Source organism: Cottoperca gobio, chromosome 14 (assembly GCF_900634415.1).
Source record: "Cottoperca gobio chromosome 14, fCotGob3.1, whole genome shotgun sequence".
Lineage (NCBI taxonomy): Eukaryota > Metazoa > Chordata > Actinopteri > Perciformes > Bovichtidae > Cottoperca > Cottoperca gobio.
The window spans coordinates 25,599,631-25,618,361 of NC_041368.1; the positions used below are offsets into that span (position 1 = coordinate 25,599,631).

General features: G+C 43.3%; 2 protein-coding genes across 7 annotated transcripts; both read left to right on the plus strand.

Moving 5' to 3' along the window:
• The first annotated feature begins 1,326 nt into the window (after positions 1–1,326).
• Positions 1,327–14,548, plus strand: apbb3 (amyloid beta (A4) precursor protein-binding, family B, member 3). Of its 3 annotated transcripts, none has more exons than XM_029447333.1 (13): positions 1,327–1,754; positions 3,777–3,940; positions 4,057–4,115; positions 4,188–4,236; positions 6,640–6,789; positions 6,930–7,057; positions 7,214–7,219; positions 8,083–8,197; positions 8,334–8,415; positions 8,490–8,573; positions 9,678–9,793; positions 12,492–12,668; positions 12,897–14,548. In XM_029447333.1, the coding sequence occupies exons 1-13, from the start codon at positions 1,688–1,690 to the stop codon at positions 13,134–13,136; spliced, it is 1,437 nt and encodes a 478-aa protein (XP_029303193.1). In that variant the 5' UTR covers positions 1,327–1,687; the 3' UTR covers positions 13,137–14,548. The 3 variants fall into 3 exon arrangements, with proteins under 3 accessions (XP_029303193.1, XP_029303194.1, XP_029303195.1); XM_029447334.1 differs by having other exon boundaries at positions 4,060–4,115; XM_029447335.1 differs by lacking the exon at positions 7,214–7,219.
• Positions 14,549–14,788: 240 nt separating this feature from the next.
• On the plus strand, positions 14,789–18,201 carry LOC115019212 (cysteine-rich and transmembrane domain-containing protein 1-like). Of its 4 annotated transcripts, XM_029448654.1 has the most exons (5): positions 14,789–14,850; positions 16,495–16,577; positions 16,845–16,888; positions 17,174–17,303; positions 17,930–18,201. In XM_029448654.1, exons 2-5 carry the CDS (start codon positions 16,512–16,514, stop codon positions 18,026–18,028), a joined length of 339 nt encoding a protein of 112 aa, XP_029304514.1. In that variant the 5' UTR covers positions 14,789–14,850; positions 16,495–16,511; the 3' UTR covers positions 18,029–18,201. The 4 variants fall into 4 exon arrangements, with proteins under 4 accessions (XP_029304514.1, XP_029304511.1, XP_029304513.1 ...); XM_029448651.1 differs by having other exon boundaries at positions 17,174–18,201; XM_029448653.1 differs by lacking the exon at positions 14,789–14,850 and having other exon boundaries at positions 16,400–16,577.
• Positions 18,202–18,731: the final 530 nt, after the last annotated feature.

Sequence of the window (18,731 nt, forward strand, 5' to 3'; positions counted from 1 at the left end):
AAGATTGGGGTTCCTTACTGGAGATGCTGCCACTGCGACCAGACCCCGGATAAGCGGTAGACGATGGAGGGATGGATGGATGTTTCTCCTAGGTTTACTGGGGGGGGGCTGTCACTATACAGTATATATATATATATATATATATATATATATATATATATATATATATATATATATATATATATATAAATATATGTACAGTATATATACAGTATATGTATATATACATATATATATACAGTATATATATATATATATATATATACACATATATATACATATGTTCTTCACATTAACTGCTCATTAAGCTTTTTCAGATACTTGTCCACAAATGGAAATGTAGCTCCAGACTACTAAAAGTCCAACCTTCCAGAAGTCAGTGGAAACCGTCAAAATGACTAAAGATGAATGTTTTACTTTGTAATTGTCTATCTTATTTGCATAAAAGACACAATTCAAATGATTATATTTGTATTTAAATATCTGTTTTGGCGTTTAGTTTAGTTTAAAGGTGTATAATAAGCTGCTTAGAGCTCGTCAGCTCAGAATTCATCAAATATCTGTTTTATATTTCTGCAAAAACATCTTCAAACAACTCGATTTATTCAAGTTTCGCACCAGAAACTACATTTTACAATATTACATTTGGAAACATCATGATAACGTTATAATTTACATTTTTACTGAATAGAGCCTTAACGCACCATAATGTAAGTCAATGGAACCTCTCTAAGGGTGCTAACAGCTAACAGCTAACGTTAGCTAGCTCTCCTGCAGAACACCATTTGCGTCCCCTGAACAATACTGTTTACTGCGTTTCAAACACATTTTCTATCGTCCGTGGGACGCCGTTGGTCTTGTGCCTGACGTACTGTCGGAAACCAAGTACCGTCACGTTTCCAGAATTTTGGCATCGAAGTATCGGCTCTCGTGACATCACTAATATATATAAATATTTATTTTTATATATGTATGTATGTCTTATCTTGTTCCATTAACTAAAACACATGATGCTGAAGGAATTCTTCTTACTATAGTGCTGCACAGCATTTACAGACTCATGTGTTTGTGGGGTAATGTCATTTTCTACAGTGAAGGTCGAGTGAGGAGGGAGGGAAGTGATGACGTCTGCAGGGGGAGGAGAGAGAGGGAGGGAGGGAGAGAGAGAGGGAGGGGGACAGAGAGAGAGGAGAGAGAGAGAGGAGAGAGAGAGGGAGGGGAGAGAGAGAGGGAGAGAGAGAGAGAGAAGAGACAGGGGAGAGAGGGATAGGAGAGAGAGAGAGGGAGGAGAGAGGGAGAGGAGAGAGGAGAGAGAAAGAGAGAGGAGAGAGAGAGGGAGAGGAGAGAGAGAGAGAGAGACAGAGAGAGGAGAGAGAGAGGGAGGAGAGAGAGGAGAGATAGAGAGAGGAGAGAGAGAGGGAGGAGAGAGAGAGAGGAGCATCCTTCATCAGACTGAGAGGAGACGCCGGGACGGAAATAAAGCAAAGAAGAAGACGACTGATGGTTACATGTGGGACGAGACACAGAGACAGACAGACTCAGAGACAGGCAGCAGGACGCTTTAACTGTCTGCCATCTGGGCTTTTGTGAGCGTGTGTGTGTGTGTGTGTGTGTGTGTGTGTGTGTGTGTGTGTGTGTGTGTGTGTGTGTGTAGGTGTGTGTGAGGTATCAACTGATTGGACCACACATGTTGGAGGGCGGAGCCATGATGGGCAAAGATTACATGTTGGCTATCCTCATAGTCAACTATGACGGTGAGACACACACACACACACACACACACACACACACACACACACACACCGCTTTACGGGGACCGTCCTGCAGGCAGTTTGTTGTTTACATGTTGATGTTTATTTTTACGACACAAACGTTGTGGGCGGAGTTACCTGCTGTGATCCCTTCACTGTGCACCATGATGACATCACTTCCTGTCACCTGACACCTGTCTGGTCAGCTTGGTAATGTTTTGTCCCCCCCCACTTTGAAAGATGCTCTAACTGAAGTAAACTGATATTTTTAAAACGGATATTTGACCCTAGGTTTTGGAGTTTTTAAAGTCACTAAAAAAGCGGCCCTCAAAGGCCTTTATGCACCGGCACGTAGTTTTGGAATGATTAATGTGCACGTTAATATAATTTTTTTGTCTCCAAATGTGAATATAATGCGGCAAAAAAAGGTGACTGGTGAGGTATATTTTTGTCAGTTCACTGTAGTCGTGTAGCCGAGGTAACGATGAGGATTATAAAACAACAATACTCCTTCCTTCTTACCTTTCACAAGCCCCCGGCTGAGCGCCACTACGTTGGAGTTCACCCTGGTGGACGAGAGGGTCGCCTCCCTACGCCTTCGGGTTATGGGGGTGAAAACTCTGACTGTTGTTTGTGCCTATGCCCCAAACCGCAGTTCGGAGTATTCGGCCTTCTTCAGACCAGGTAAGCCCAAACGGGTAGTGCAGGTGAACTGGGAACGTCTGGAGGAAGACCCTGTCTGGGTGATCTTCAACTCACACCTCCGGCGGAGCTTTTTAGACATCCCTGTGAAGGTTGGGGGCATTGAACCTGAGTGGGTGATGTTCAAAGCCTCTATTGCTGAAGCTGCGGTGAAGAGCTGTGGTCTCAAGGTCTTAGGTGCCTCAAGGGGCGCCCAACCGGTCTACATTTGTTTTGTGGATCTGGAGAAGACGTATGACCGGGTCCCCCGGGTGATACTGTGGGAGGTGCTGCAGGAGTATGGGGTGAGGGGGTCACTTCTGAGGGCCATCCAATCCCTGTACGCCCAAAGCAAGGTTCGCAGCCAAGTGAAGCGGTTGGGATGAGGATCAGCACCTCAAAATCTGAGGCCATGGCTCTCAGCAGGGAACCGGTGGATTGCCTACTCCGGGTAGGGAATGAGCCATTACCCCAAGTGAAGGAGTTCAAGTACCTCGGGGTCTTGTTCGCGAGTGAGGGGACGATGGAGCGAGAGATTGGCCGGAGAATCGGAGCAGCGGGGAAGGTATTACAGTCACTTTACCGCACCGTTGTGACGAAAAGAGAGCTGAGCCAGAAGGCAAAGCTCTCGATCTTCCGGGCGATCTTCGTTCCTACCCTCACCTGTGAGACTCGGAGTAGAGCCGCTGCTCCTTTACGTCAGTTGAGGTGGTTTGGGCATCTAGTAAGGATACCTCCTGGCCGCCTCCCTAGGGAGGTGTTCCAGGCACGTCCAGCTGGGAGGAGACCTCGGGGAAGACCCAGGACTCGGTGGAGAGATTATATCTCCTCACTGGGAACGCCTCAGGATCCCCCAGTCGGAGCTGGCGGATGTGGCCCGGAGAAGGGAAGTTTGGGGTTCCTTACTGGAGCTGCTGCCCCCGCGACCCGACCCCGGATAAGCGGTAGACGATGGATGGATAGATAGATAGATAGATAGATAGATAGATAGATAGATAGATAGATAGACGATGATGCTTTTGTACTTTAGTGATGGGACGAGTTTAAAAGTCTTAAAGTGTTAATTCACCGGTCCATTACTTTCCAACACTCATTAAAATAAAGAGTGAAATGATTTGAACAAACTGCTGACTGTACTTATTGAACACTGCCCCCCCCCTTTCAGTTCATATCGGTATCTCTCGATCAGCTGATTCAGCAGTTATGTCTCTGTGCTTCATTAATTATTCAGTGTCTCCTCCTGTGCTGCAGTTTGACCTCTGATCATCTCGTACAGTTTGTACCAGATGGACTCGTGAAATCTGATGTTACAAAGTGTTTCAGTAAAGAAGTGTTTCTGTGCAGACAACATCTGGACAGACCAGAACCTGCAGCTGGACCCGGACCTGCCCTCGGGCTGGAGAACCATTAAAGACTCAACAGGAACTTACTACTGGCACGTTCCCACCGGCACCACCCAGTGGCAACACCCCCGCCTCAGCGGGACGCCACAGCTGCTCGACAAGCCGGTTATAAACCCTTTACTTAATAATCTAAACTAACCCGGTTAGTCCAATCTAGTTAGTATAAACTAACCTGTTTAATCCAAAATAACTTCTGCATCTTCTTTGGTGTTTTATCTCAGCAGGAGGAGGCAGCACAGCAGAGCTCCAACAGAGAGACAGACGGAACAGCTGAGGGCAGGTAATACACACACACACACACACACACACAGAGTTTGTGTACAGTTTACATGAATTTAGTTTTCTCTCCCAGGTCTTCGTGGCATGAAGATTATCTCACTAACCACGACCCTGACTCCAAGGTAAGACAACAACAAAAATGTCTGCGTCAAAAACTGCCATAATATTAAATATTTATAACTTCAGACCTGATCATAACTACCAACTATTTATTTTCAAAATGTTAACCATGTGTGTTTACATAATGTCAAAGCTTAGATTACTGTGTGATATGTCAATGATTTGTATTTTCTATATATTATATAGGTTCTTTATATAATATTATAGGAGCTGATGTACACTTACTAAATGTATAATATATGCATTAACAGACAAAATGTCTCTAGTGAGGCACAAGGGTTATAAATTATATATTTAATTACACACTATATTTACAGTTTAAATGTTCAATGACAATAACCGTTAAAATAATAAAATAAAATAGATAAAGTGAGTTCCTGTTAGTCTGCTCTAATCTGTCTCTACAACAGATACTAATCTGACGTAATTTCCTTGTCTCACTTTCTCCCCATCTGTCTCACTCTCTGTCTGTCTGACTCTCTCCCTGTCTGTCTCACTCTCTCCCTGTCTGTCTGTCTCACTCTCTCCCTGTCTGTGTCACTCTCTCCCCGTATGTCTCTCTACCTGTCTGTCTCTTTCCCTGTCTGTCTCACTCTCTCCCTGTCTGTCTCACTCTCTCCCTGTCTGTGTCACTCTCTCCCCATATGTCTATTTCCCTGTCTGTGTCACTCTCTCCCTGTCTGTGTCACTCTCTCCCCATATGTCTATTTCCCTGTCTGCGTCACTCTCTCCCTGTCTGTCTCACTCTCTCCCTGTCTGTCTCACTCTCTCCCTGTCTGCGTCATTCTCTCCCTGTCTGTCTCACTCTCGCCCTGTCTGTCTCACTCTCTCCCTGTCTGTCTCACTCTCTCCCCATATGTCTCTTTCCCTGTCTGTCTCACTCTCTCCCTGTCTGTGTCACTCTCTCCCTGTCTGTGTCACTCTCTCCCTGCCTGTGTCACTCTCTCCCTGTCTGTCTCACTCTCTCCCTGTCTGTCTCACTCTCTCCCCATATGTCTCTTTCCCTGTCTGTCTCACTCTCTCCCTGTCTGTGTCACTCTCTCCCTGTTTGTGTCACTCTCTCCCTGTCTGTGTCACTCTCTCCCTGTCTGTCTCACTCTCTCCCCATATGTCTCTCTCCCTGTCTGTCTCACTCTCTCCCCTTCTGTGTCACTCTCTCCCCGTCTTTGTCACTCTCTCCCTGTCTGTCTCACTCTCTCCCTGTCTGTTTCACTATCTCCCTGCCTGTGTCACTCTCTCCCCGTCTGTCACTCTCTCCCTGTCTGTGTCACTCTCTCCCTGTCTGCGTCACTCTCTCCCCGTCTGTGTCACTCTCTCCCTGTCTGCGTCACTCTCTCCCTGTCTGTGTCACTCTGTCTCACTCTCTCCCTGTCTGTGTCACTCTCTCCCTGTCTGTCTCACTCTCTCCCTGTCTGTGTCACTCTCTCCCTGACTGTGTCACTCTCTCCCTGTCTGTGTCACTCTCTCCCCGTCTTTATCACTCTCTCCCTGTCTGTCTCACTCTCTCCCCATATGTCTCTCTCCCTGTCTGTCTCACTCTCTCCCCATATGTCTCTTTCCCTGTCTGTGTCACTCTCTCCCCGTCTTTGTCACTTTCTCCCTGTCTGTCTCACTCTCTCCCTGTCTGTTTCACTATCTCCCTGCCTCTGTCACTCTCTCCCCGTCTGTCACTCTCTCCCCGTCTGTGTCACTCTCTCCCTGTCTGCGTCACTCTCTCCCTGTCTGTGTCACTCTGTCTCACTCTCTCCCTGTCTGTCTCACTCTCTCCCTGTCTGTCTCACTCTCTCCCTGTCTGTGTCACTCTCTCCCTGACTGTGTCACTCTCTCCCTGTCTGTGTCACTCTCTCCCCGTCTTTGTCACTCTCTCCCTGTCTGTCTCACTCTCTCCCCATATGTCTCTCTCCCTGTCTGTCTCACTCTCTCCCCATATGTCTCTTTCCCTGTCTGTGTCACTCTCTCCCTGTCTGTGTCACTCTCTCCCTGTCTGTGTCACTCTCTCCCTGTCTGTGTCACTCTCTCCCCGTCTTTGTCACTCTCTCCCTGTCTGTCTCACTCTCTCCCCGTCTGTGTCACTCTCTCCCTGTCTGTGTCACTCTCTCCCCGTCTTTGTCACTCTCTCCCCTTCTGTGTCACTCTCTCCCCGTCTGTGTCACTCTCTCCCCGTCTGTCTCACTCTCTGTCTGTCTCACTCTCTCCCTGTCTGTCTCACTCTTTCCCCATCTGTGTCACTCTCTCCCCGTCTGTGTCACTCTCTCCCTGTCTGTCTCTCTCCCTGTCTTTGTCACTCTCCCTGTCTGTCTCACTCTCTCCCTGTTTGTGTCACTCTCTCTCTCCCTGTCTGTCTCACTCTATCCCCATCTGTCTCACTCTCTCCCTGTCTGTCTCTCCACCCGTCTGTCTCTCAGTATTTCGCGGTGCGTTCTCTGGGCTGGCTCGAGGTGGAGGAGGAGGACCTGTCTCCGGGTTGCAGCAGTCTCGCTGTCAGTAACGTCATCCAGCAGCTGTCTCACTGCAGCAGCCCTGAGCAGAGAGACAGGCAAGGAGCCTGGGGGGAGGTGAGACAGTCAGGATTAAATCTGTTCAGACTGTTCTACTGTACCTGTCTGTCTTTCTACCTGCCTGTCTGTCTGTCTCTATCTGTGTGTCAGTACACTGACCTGTCTGTCTGTCTGTCTGTCTGCCTGTCTGTCTGCAGGGTAGGGAGATGATGCTCGTTCTGAAGAAAGACACTCTGTCCCTGTTGGACCCTTTAGACCACACCCCCCTTCACTGTCAGCCAATCATCAACATCCGAGTGTGGGGGGTGGGCTGCAACAACGGCAGGTGAGCCAATCACATTTCTACTTCATCTTTGTGCTAAGCTAGGCTAACGGCACTCATGGAGTATAAAGCTCCCGCATGCTGAGACATTAAAATCAAACTGCACTAACGCTGTTATTCTCTCTGTTTCTCTAACACACGCCCCCCCCCCCCCTGTAGGGACAGGTAAACCTCTCCACCTGTACCTCTGCTGCACAGCTGCACCTCACCCGCCTCTTGACAAACTTAACAAGCAAACACGTTTTACGATTCACGAACAAACAGTGAACTGGACATACAAAACACATTTAACAAACTAAGAACTATCAAACAAATACACATTATCTAACACATCAGAACTCAGAAATTAATACAGCATGTACTAAAAATATACAACAAAGACAAAAACTTATCACGTGACTTCATTGTGCTCTACCGGCACGTTTGGCTCATAGCGCCACCTGCTGTTGTGGAGGGAGAGCACAATGAACACGCTCAACCCTTTTCTGGTGCAATGCTATGTGATGTGTTGAACTGAATATATAATATATACAATCAACAGGGATTTGGAAAATGATAATTTAAAGATATAAAACACACATTATTTTGCTCTCCTCCTGCACCAGACTCCATTGACAGAAACAGTCATTTTACATCACTGATCATCGTAAAACACATTTTATTCAAACTGGTTAGAAATGAAAGAAAACCCATCAAAGCGTCTATGTGAGTCTTTCCACTGTTCAACAATCACCAGCTCTGGTTTGGGAGTTTGAAAGTAGCATGAAGTGTTAGAAATATATTTTTTGTATTTTCAAAACAAAAGGCATTAGTTTCTTAAAGGTGTTTTGTATTCGCCGCTCAGTGTTTGTTTGTGAGTCGTGAAACATGTGATTTGTGAAGTTTCGGCTCCATAATCCTCTTTATGTCAGGGTCAATGTAACCTGCTGATCACATGACGGTCAGCCACAACTTCATGACACTGTGTGTGTGTGTGTGTGTGTGTGTGTGTGTGTGTGTGTCTGTGTGTCTGTGTGTGGTGTGTTCAGGGACTTTGCCTTCGTAGCGGGCGATAAAGACAGCTGTGTGCTAAAGTGTCATGTGTTTCGCTGCGACGCTCCGGCAAAAACCATCGCCACGGCGCTGCACGAGATGTGCTCCAAGGTCAGTCCTTAGAGTAACCTGAAATATTCGCTCAGATGTGATGTTTGCCATGTTAGCTTAGCATGTTAGCATTAGCAGTAAACACAAAGAGAAAGTCGTCAGTACTGCAGGTAAACACGATTGAACTTCTATGCAGATGATGTCGGACAAGACACTGATGAGACCGTCTCGCTCTCTGACGATGGACAGCATCTCACCTGAAGACCTGCCCCGACAAGGTGACTCACCTGTCCTCTGGCCTCACCTGCTGCGCTCTGATTGGCTCTCTGCTGACTGTCTGTTGTTGTTTCAGTGGAGTTTCTGGAGGCGGTGCGGCAGCAGGTGCAGAAGTTTGAGGTGCAGTACATCGGTAACCTGCCAGTGTCCAGAGCGATGGGTAGGACAGAAACACATGTGAACACCTTAACACATCTGAACACATACCTGAACACAACTGAACACACACGTGAACACACACCTGATATAATAATTAATTGATTCATACATCCATCCATCCATCCATCCATTGTCTACCGCTGGAACACCTCCCTAGGGAGGCGCCCAGGTGGCATCCTTACTAGATGCCCGAACCACCTCAACTGGCTCCTTTCAACGTAAAGGAGCAGCGGCTCTACTCCGAGTCTCTCACGGATGGCTGAGCTTCTCACCCTATCTCTAAGGGAGACGCCACCCGTCTGAGAAAACCCATTTCGGCCGCTTGTACCCGTGATCTCGTTCTTTCGGTCATGACCCAGCCTTCATGACCATAGGTGAGGGTAGGAACGAAGATCGACCGGTATATTGAGAGCTTTGCCTTCTGGCTCAGCTCTCTTTTCGTCACAACGGTGCGGTAAAGTGACTGTAATACTGCCCCCGCTACTCCGATTCTCCGGCCAATCTCTCGCTCCATTGTCCCCTCACTCGCGAACAAGACCCCGAGGTACTTGAACTCCTTCACTTGGGGTAATGGCTCATTCCCTACCCGGAGTAGACAATCCACCGGTTTCCTGCTGAGAGCCATGGCCTCAGATTTGGAGGTGCTGATCCTCATCCCAACCGCTTCACACTCGGCTGCGAACCGATCCAGTAAGGTCCAGAAGGTCACAGACCGATGATGCCATAAGGACCACATCATCTGCAAAGAGCAGCGATGAGATCCTCACGTCACCGAACTGCAACCCCTCTCCTCCACGACTACGCCTCGATATCCTATCCATGAAAATCACGATCACGATCACCAATCCTGTTCGTGATTGATTCATACATTGTTAGGTAATTATAAGTAAACTAGTAAATTAAATTAGCTTCTCATTAAAACATTATATAAATTATTTAAATACTAGGATATTGTTGGTAAATGATTTGTAAATGATAAGTTATTTACAAGTTGATAAAAAAGAAGAAGTGTAGCAGTTAAATCACTCAAATAACTAAAGGTGATAAAAAGCTTTAGATTTTCCTACACATGTAGCTTTAAAACTCACCTGTGATTGTACCACAGGTATGGAGGTGTTGAACCGAGCGATAGAAAGCATCATGAACTCCACGGACAGAGACGAGTGGGAGCCGACGGTGATCCACATCACAGATAACATCCTGTCTCTGTGGAGAGGAGAGGTACCTCCATCACTATCTGTTAGTCTACATCATGATAACATCCATAATTATAATTTTATGGTTAAAGAAGTTCATGAAGTCGTCACTACTGAGAGATATAGGAATAGAAGGCTCTGTGGAGATGTGGCTCTCTGTCAGCCTATACGTTTAAACAGTCTGTCTCTGTGGAGAGGTACCTCCATCACTATCTGTTAGTCTACGTCATGATAACAAATCAAATCAAATCAAATTTATTTGTATAGCCCAATATCACAAATTATACATTTGTCTCAGTGTGCTTTACAGACTGTGCAGGTTATGACACCCTCTGTCCTTAGACCCTCGCATCGCACAAGGAAAAACTTCCTAAAAGAAACCCCAAAATTAAAGGGGAAAAATGGAAGAACTGATGACAGAAATGATGTTGTGTTGAAAAAAGAGAAAGTTTGAATGAATCCAGGAAAATGTCAAAAAGGCTTCCCGGTGTCCAGCAGGACCAGGGCAGCAGGCGCAGCCACGATTCCTGATCCTGACGTAAACTTTATCAGTGGCAACCTGCCACATGAGAGACAGACACTCCGGGGATGATGCCCCGGATGCTGAGTTAGTAACATACATTTACATAAATGCATACAGGTAGAGAGGGAGAAGAAGAGAGGGAGGGGAGGAGAGAGGAAGAGAAGGAGGAGAGCAGGGAGGTGTCCCCCGGCAGTCTAAGCCTATAGCAGCATAACTAGGGGCTGATCCAGGGCAAACCTGAGCCAGCCCTAACTATAAGCTTTATCAAAAAGGAAAGTCTTTAGCCTGCTCTTAAATGTGGAGAGGGTGTCTGCCTCCCGAACACAAACTGGAAGCTGGTTCCACTGGAGAGGAGCTTGATAGCTGAAGGCTCTGGCTCCCATTGTACTCTTAGAGACTCTAGGAACCACAAGTAACCCTGCAGTCTGGGAGCGTAATGCTCTAGTTGGTTTATAAGGTACTATGAGATCTTTAAGATATGCTGGAGCCTGACCATTAATTGCTTTGTAAGTCAGGAGAAGGATTTTGAATTCTATTCTGTATTTTACCGGGAGCCAGTGCAGAGCAGCTAATACAGGAGTAATATGATCCCGTTTCCTTGTTCTTGTCAATACACGTGCCGCTGCATTTTGGATCAACTGAAGAGTCTTAAGCGACTTTTTGGGACAACCTGATAACAATGAGTTGCAGTAATCCAGCCTTGAAGTAACAAATGTATGGACTAGTTTTTCTGCATCATTTTGAGACAGGATGTTATTTTTGCAATGTTACGTAGATGAAAGAAGGCAGTCCTTGAGTTTTGTTTTATGTGGGAGTTAAACGACAGATCTTGATCAAAGATGACGCCAAGATTCCTTACAGTGGTGCTGGAGGCCAAATTAATGCCATCCAGAGCTTCTATGTCATTAGAAAATGCGTTTCGGAGACGTTTAGGGCCAAGTATAATAACTTCGGTTTTGTCTGTGTTTAACATCAAGAAGTTGCTAGACATCCAAGTTTTTATGTCCTTAAGGCTTGAAGTTTAGCCAATTGATTGTTTTCATCTGGTTTAATTGATAGATATAATTGGGTATCATCCGCATAACAATGAAAGTTTATAGAGTGGTTCCTTATAATATTGCCCAAAGGAAGCATATATAAGGTGAATAGAATCGGTTCAAGTACAGAACCCTGCGGAACTCCAAGACTGACTTTGGCTGTCATGGAGGATTTATCGTTAACACGTACAAATTGAGATCGCTCAGATAAATAGGACTTGAACCAGCTTAGTGCGGTTCCTTTTATGCCAACACAATGTTCCAGTCTCTGTAGTAGAATGTCCAGATTAACAGTGTGGAAAGCAGCACTGAGGTCTAACAAGACAAGAACAGAGACAAGTCCTTTGTCTGATGCCAATAGAAGGTCATTGGTAACTTTCACCAGTGCCGTCTCTGTGCTATGATGAACTCTAAATCCAGATTGAAAAACCTCAAATAAACTATTATTATGTAAAAAATCACACAACTGTTTTGCGACTGCTTTCTCGAGGATCAAGACCAGGCTTTTTAAGAAGTGGTTTTATTACAGCTACTTTAAAGGATTGTGGTACGTAGCCAGATAATAGAGACAGCTTGATCATATTTAATAACGAGGTGTTAATTAAGGGTAAAACTTCTTTAAACAGTTTAGTTGGAATCGGGTCTAAAAGACAGGTTGATGCTTAGACGATGAGATTGTTGAAGTTAGTTGGTTAAAGTTGATTGGAGTAAAGCAGTCTAGATATATTTCAGGAGTTACAGATGTTTTTAAGGTTCCGGAGGTTGAAGTTAAGTCATTACTGATTGAGGTCAGGAGGAGATTAATTTAGTCTCTAATAATTATAATTTTATGGTTAAAGAAGCTCATGAAGTCGTCACTACTGAGAGATATAGGAACAGAAGGCTCTGTAGAGCTGTGGCTCTCTGTCAGCCTCAGTGCTGAACAGAAACCTGGAGTTGTTCTTATGTTCTTCTGTTAATGAAGAGTAATAAGCTGCTCTGGCATTACGGAGAGCCTTCTTATACGTTTAAACAGTCTGTTTCTGTGGAGAGGGGAGGTACCTCCATCACTATCTGTTAGTCTACATCATGATAACAGTCTGTCTCTGTGGAGAGGAGAGGTACCTCCATCACTATCTCTGTTAGGTGACTGGTTCCTCTCTCTGATTGGCTCTCCACATGAGGGGGAGGAGCCTCTGTGGGAGTGTCAGGTACGTTTTCTCACTTTTCTGGGCGTCGGCCATGACTGTCACACCTTCGCGGTGATCGTGGACGGCGGTACGCAGCGATTCGAGTGTCACGTGTTCTGGTGCGAGCCGGACGCAGGAAATCTGTCTGAGGCCGTCCAGGCGGCGTGTATGGTGAGTAACACAGGAATAATAATCATTTACTTTACATTTATTAATAGTTTATTGATAACTTACTAATAGTTTGTTAATAGTTTTCTCATAAGTTACTTACAATCTATTCATAACTCATTTCTAATGAATAATAACTTATATTTATAAATATATTTATAAATAATTGACTAACAATGTAATAATGTTTCATTGCTCTCATTTCAATTACTCTCACTTCCTGTCCGTCAGGTCCAGTATCAGAAGTGTCTGGTGGCTCAGACTCCTCCCCCGAGGTTGAAGTCGTGGCGTGCGGCCCCGTCCAAGGTCAAACGTGCCAACTCCATGGACGCCTTCCCGCCTCTCACCTCTCGTCTCCACGGCAGCAGCAGCGGCTCCATGATGGCGGCGAGAATTACGAAGGGCGGCGGTGTGAGGAAGGGGATGCTGGCGTTCTTTGAAACTTTTCGTAAACAAGCCGCCACCTCCTAGTGATGGGGGCGGGGCCACTGGAAACACTGGTCAGCAGGTCCCCCCCCTTCCCCTCGTCACATGTGAACTGTCTGCTGGTCCGACTGGCTCATCACCAGCGATGCCCCGGAGACCAAAAATATACCTGTCGTAGGTTAGCTTAGCTTAGCGACAGCGTTGCCAGCTACATAAACTCTCTAAACAGATATCTGCGTATGAATTCAGAGGAAGTGTTGGCATAAAAATATTAGCTAACGTGATGCTAACCTGGGTTTTCTGTGTTAGCGGACCCGACAGGAACACTTAACAACTACTGGACAGGTAAACACGGACACCTCATCACCTCCTCCGTGAACATTATTATATTATAATACTCAGGATGATCGGCTTATAAATAAATATATAAAAGAAGAAGATATTAATGATGTTGTGAAATGGTCATTTGAATTAGCTGACCTTAGTTCCAAAGACTCGAACATCATCTGTACAACGTGACACTTTCCGGAGGATTCACGATTTATCCATAAACTTCCCTTAAACCGTCTGAAACTTAGCTAAGAAATGTATCCCGTCGTCTCCGCTTCAAGCTTCATATTTTGCAAAATATTAGAGCTGTAGTACACTGTCTGACCACCAGAGGGCAGAATACTGACGTCATGTCAATATTTACCGGTTTCTTCACCCTGTGGTCATGTCACATGGAACGACAGGCGTTACCATGGTTACAGCTGATCACATCTGCGGAAGAGCCACTGTCAGAAAATAATATCGGAGATAAACACAATAAAGTCATAATGTCGTGGAAGAAAGTCACAATAATTCAACAAAAAAATGATTGAATGAGTAAGAAATGTTTAAGACCTTTTTCTTGAAATATCATAACTTTAATTATTTAAGTTTTTCTCATAAAATTATGACTTTTTCTTAATTGAAATGAAGAAAAACTTGTTTCTGAAATATTTGTTCTGTTTTTCTCTACATGTTTCTCTTGACAGTGTCCTCCGTACGTTCATACAAACGTTATTTAAAGCACTTTAGATAACAAATACATTAAATAAGTGAAAACCATTAAAATTATAAGAACAGTGCAGCATGTGTTTGAATGCTGCATTAAAGGAGCAGTCCGATGTTTTTAACCTAAAGTGAAGAAACTTATCTAAAGTCTGCTTTAGTGAAAGTCAGCGGCAGTTAGCATGTCAGGCACAAATCACAGCATGGACGGTCATTGAAGAAAATAATATCTTGGAGAAAGAAACTTTAATGTGACTGAATGTACAGTTATAAATAAATATATAGCATATAAAGTGACGCCTGGCAGTAGATAGAAGCTTTAGTGTGTTTATAATCTAAAACGGTTTGGCACAAAACTAATCAATGATGTCATGTAGAAATTAACCAAAAATAAACTAATAAAGAAATTCTTCTTCAGTGTGTTTTTGTATTATCTTCAGTCTTTTCCTTCTGCTGCAATTTAACTGCTCAGTGTTATTAGAGATTAAAGTAATTAAAATGAGCTGCAACATTTAAGTCATGAACACATTAAAGCATCAATAATTAGAATACAATAATGTAAAGTATTTTATTATTTTACTCTGGGACTTTAAGTTTATTTAGATTTTTCAAAATAAGAGAAGAGAGAGCGTGAGGAGGGGTCCCTCTGACATCACGGTGTCCTCGCGCACAATCTTTCCATCAGCCGGAGCAGCAGCACTCAGAAGGTTCTGACATTTTGAAGGTAAATTCAGATTCTGTCACACACTCCAGACTCCGCTGAACAAACATGGAATTTAAAATGTATTTAATATAAAGTGATGTTTCACGGCTCCCAGAACGTGTTTAATTCATTAGTAGATTGTAAACGTCTTTCGCTGAATTCGGCTTAGAGATGTTTCAACTTTTAGCAGCTTTTTCACTTAAATTCCTAATTAGTTTTAATCGGTTTCTGTGCACTGTTGCGCTTTACGCTGAATTGTCATTTAAGATTATATCAGGAACAACTTCAGAAAACTGTCAAAATCTTTAAACTCCGCGTAGTGTGGCGTATTTCACTCAAGCCGAATTAAAGAATGGAAACTTTGAACTGTGAAATATCATACATTTTATTGTGGTAACTTCTCTTGTGGCTGGAAACATTGAAATGTTGTGAAGAGTTGTGAACGGAGTCTGGCATTAAGCTGCAACATTCACATACTGGACAAACTACACTTGATTTGACTCGTTTCAGTATTGTGAATAGAGTCTAAAGGTGTCGTTTATTATAACTATTAATAACCTTAATTTACCCCCTTAATGTCTCATATTTAGATTGATGTGGAATTATGGAATAAGTCATTTATATTTTGCTCCAACATTTTAAAGAAATGCGTTATGGTTATTAACAAGCTGCAGTTGATTGTTTGACAGTTTCAGCACATTCAGGTCATTTTATTTGATAGACACTAAATAAAAACACGTGACATGTGCTTTAACGGGTTTAACTTGTTTACTGCGATGTTTTCTCAAAACAAACAAATTGTCTGTTTGACAGAAAACAAACAATCAGCTGTTATTATGGGCTGTGACTGCGGTTACCATGGGAACCTGTAGATTAGATTACAGCTGGTATGAAGCAGCTGACCAGACATTAGACGCAGCCCACACTGCATATCATTAATTACAGAACAACGAGGTTTAAATAAAGTTATTCAAAAACTAATTCAGCTCACTGTGGAGGAACTACACTTTGGTTACTTGTTATTATTTATTTTTAAATTAATTTTATTGCAATAGAGTCATCAGATACAACCATATAATACATATTAAAGTTAAACAGATATATAATTACATTACATTACAGTTAATTTATCTTTTGTCCAAAGAGACGTACAAAAAGTGAAAACAATCCTGGAGATACAACTCTGAACAGCAAGAATCTTGTAAGTACAATATCAAACACAATCGTATCAGTGAACACTGTCTTCAAACAGCCAGTTTGAAGTGCAACATACAGAAACAATAGAATACAAATTCAACTATTAGCTATAAATAAGCCAAACCAATACAAGTGCAGTATTTATAATATAAAATATGTCTTCTTCGGAGAAGTTATAACAACTACTGAACATTAACAAATACTTAATCATGTCTTTATATCTGCTGACAGTGACATTACATAATTATTTACTATATAAATATACTGATTATAAATGATCTATGTTAAAATATTTGTTTTTGTGGCTGCACTATATCAATTTGTATTTTCTTATACGAAAAAAAAAGGAGAGAAAAAGTATATTTTAAGAATAAAGTCTGAATCATTTCTCACTGAAGACGTGAATCTGTAGTTTATTACATAAACTAATATAATTTAATTTGAACTATTTCTACTTTCCTGTCTCAGATCCATCCCGATGAGTTATGACCGCCCTCCTCCGTACTTTCCCTCCCACCCCGAAGGCCCCTCGGCCCCCGGCTTCGCTGCAGGTTTGTCGTAAAACAAAATATATTTATATTTAAATATATTTAAAGGTCTTTCATTGGGATTTAATATCGTGAAGAGTTTTCTTTTTATTAATAATAATAAGGTGAAACTTCAGGTCCTCCACATGCTTCAGGTGGCAGACTGCTCTCACCTGAGTATTCAAATATTATAATATAATAACTTTATTTTGAAAATGTCACAACTTTATCATGTGGTGCAGCTGTGTTACCATGGAAACATCTGATCATTTGACCTCGTTGTCTCTGCAGTGCTCAGCTCTCAGCCTGCAGCCTTCCCCGGACTTCCATACCAGGTACCCAGCATGCACTGCTGCAGCTTCCTGTCTGGACAGGAAACATCAAACACATTTAAAGATATAAAAGCATTAAATGATTTATAGTTTTAAATATTTTCATTGAAAAACTTTAAGTAAATAATTCATTTGAAATGTTTACAATATTAAATTAAACTGAAAATAAATTTTTAAACATTGTTTAATTATTTATTATGTCAATATATTACAACTTTGAGAGTTTCGATGCAAAACATTTTTCACGTTGTGTTGGTCACCATGTAAAGACGCCTGTCTCCTCCGCAGACCATCGCTCAGACCTGCACAGCTGGGGGAGACCAGTCCTACTACCAGGGGCCGCCCTGCTGGACTCAGCCCGGGTACCAGGTGTACCACAGTGGACCCCCCCACCAGGGAGAGCACCCAAAACAAACAGGTAGCTCAAAGAATTGGCTAACGGTCAAATGTAACCTCTGGGGGCCGCGGCCGGTGTGTCGGGGGTTCTGGGGCAGCCCGCGGTGTCGGGGCCATGACTTCCTTCGCATTAAAACCTTCAGACGTGACCTTCCTCACATTGAAACAACTCTAATGAAGGATTCACATCCAGCTTTCTTCTTCTGCAGCTGTAACGTTTCTGACCAACCAGCTGCTGTCAGGAGTTCATACTCTGTCCCGTAAAGTTAGAGGTACGTTAGGATGTAAACACGACTACGTGAGACGTGAGGATGAGTCGAGACGGCGTCTCCTCTTCATGAACCCATGTTTGCATATGAAGGCAGATAAACAGTCTCTCCACACCTGCGTTCAGCCTGCTCTCATGTGCAGGTGAGTTAGTCATAGGCTTCGGGTTAGAACGTCTTCATCTTGGTCTTCAGCCGTGTTTACTGAGGTAATAAATCAAGAGAGAAGTCAACTCATTTCCTCGTAGACTTCTATACAATCTGATGTCTTTTTACAGCCAGAGGAGCGCCCCCTGCTGGATATTAGAGAGAATGCAGGTTTCGGGACCTTCAGCACCGGCTGCTTGGTCCTAACCTAACTCTGTCTCCCTCTCGCTCTCAGTGTTCGTGGTCGAGCAGACTCGTGACGGCGGCGCTAAAGAATCTGTTGTGGCGGCGTGTTCTGCGGCTCTGTGCTGCTGCTGCCTCTGGAACATCTTGACCTCTCACCACTGAGTCCCTTATTTCCCATCATGCAGCGGGGCCACCATAATGACAAATAAAATCAATTAATATGTTTTAATTTAGAATATAAACCTTTTATGTTAATTTTAAGTTGATTAATTTGTTATATTTCTTTATCCTGCACATAAATTATATTGATATTAAATTATTATCGTCACTGAAAGAATGAATTTGAGTCTGAATGTAGTTTTATGTTTATTCTTATGATAATAATCTTTCTCTTTAACAAAACCTTCTTTGGAGTGTTTGAAGAAGTTATGAAATATGTTAGGACGTCTATAAAGGAATAAAAACATGTTTTATTATCTGTGATTATTTATTTAGAAATACACACACAGGATTGTTAAAATGTTTTTTGTGTTTTCAATTAGAGGAGATAGTTTGTGAAGTTTGTGAAGGTGAAACTTTATCTACTAAAAACAGAAATGTCTTAAAGTTCAAAAGTTCAACAAACATCACGTACCAGCCTGTTAGATGCTAACATTAGCCAACATGCTAACACTACTCGTTCCAACACATTAAATGATTAATTGCTTATTATTGTGCGATATCACGACCAAACCTGCTGAGAGCCGATATCAGTGTTTATATGAAATGTATTGTATCAACTGAGACTGCCCTCCTCGCTGTCACTGAGGAACTCCACGCTGCTAGAGCAGCCCCCCCTCCTCTGTTCATCC

Excerpts from the sequence above, each read along its gene's own strand:
- apbb3 (XM_029447333.1), top strand. The coding sequence starts at position 1,688 with ATGTTGGAGGGCGGAGCCATGATGGGCAAAGATTACATGTTGGCTATC. Across the intron at positions 4,237-6,639 it reads ACCACGACCCTGACTCCAAG|TATTTCGCGGTGCGTTCTCT; the intron begins GTAAGACAACAA and ends TCTGTCTCTCAG. Across the intron at positions 8,416-8,489 it reads TGAAGACCTGCCCCGACAAG|TGGAGTTTCTGGAGGCGGTG; the intron begins GTGACTCACCTG and ends TTGTTGTTTCAG.
- LOC115019212 (XM_029448651.1), top strand. The coding sequence starts at position 16,505 with ATGAGTTATGACCGCCCTCCTCCGTACTTTCCCTCCCACCCCGAAGGC. Across the intron at positions 16,578-16,844 it reads GGCCCCCGGCTTCGCTGCAG|TGCTCAGCTCTCAGCCTGCA; the intron begins GTTTGTCGTAAA and ends TTGTCTCTGCAG. Across the intron at positions 16,889-17,173 it reads TCCCCGGACTTCCATACCAG|ACCATCGCTCAGACCTGCAC; the intron begins GTACCCAGCATG and ends TCTCCTCCGCAG.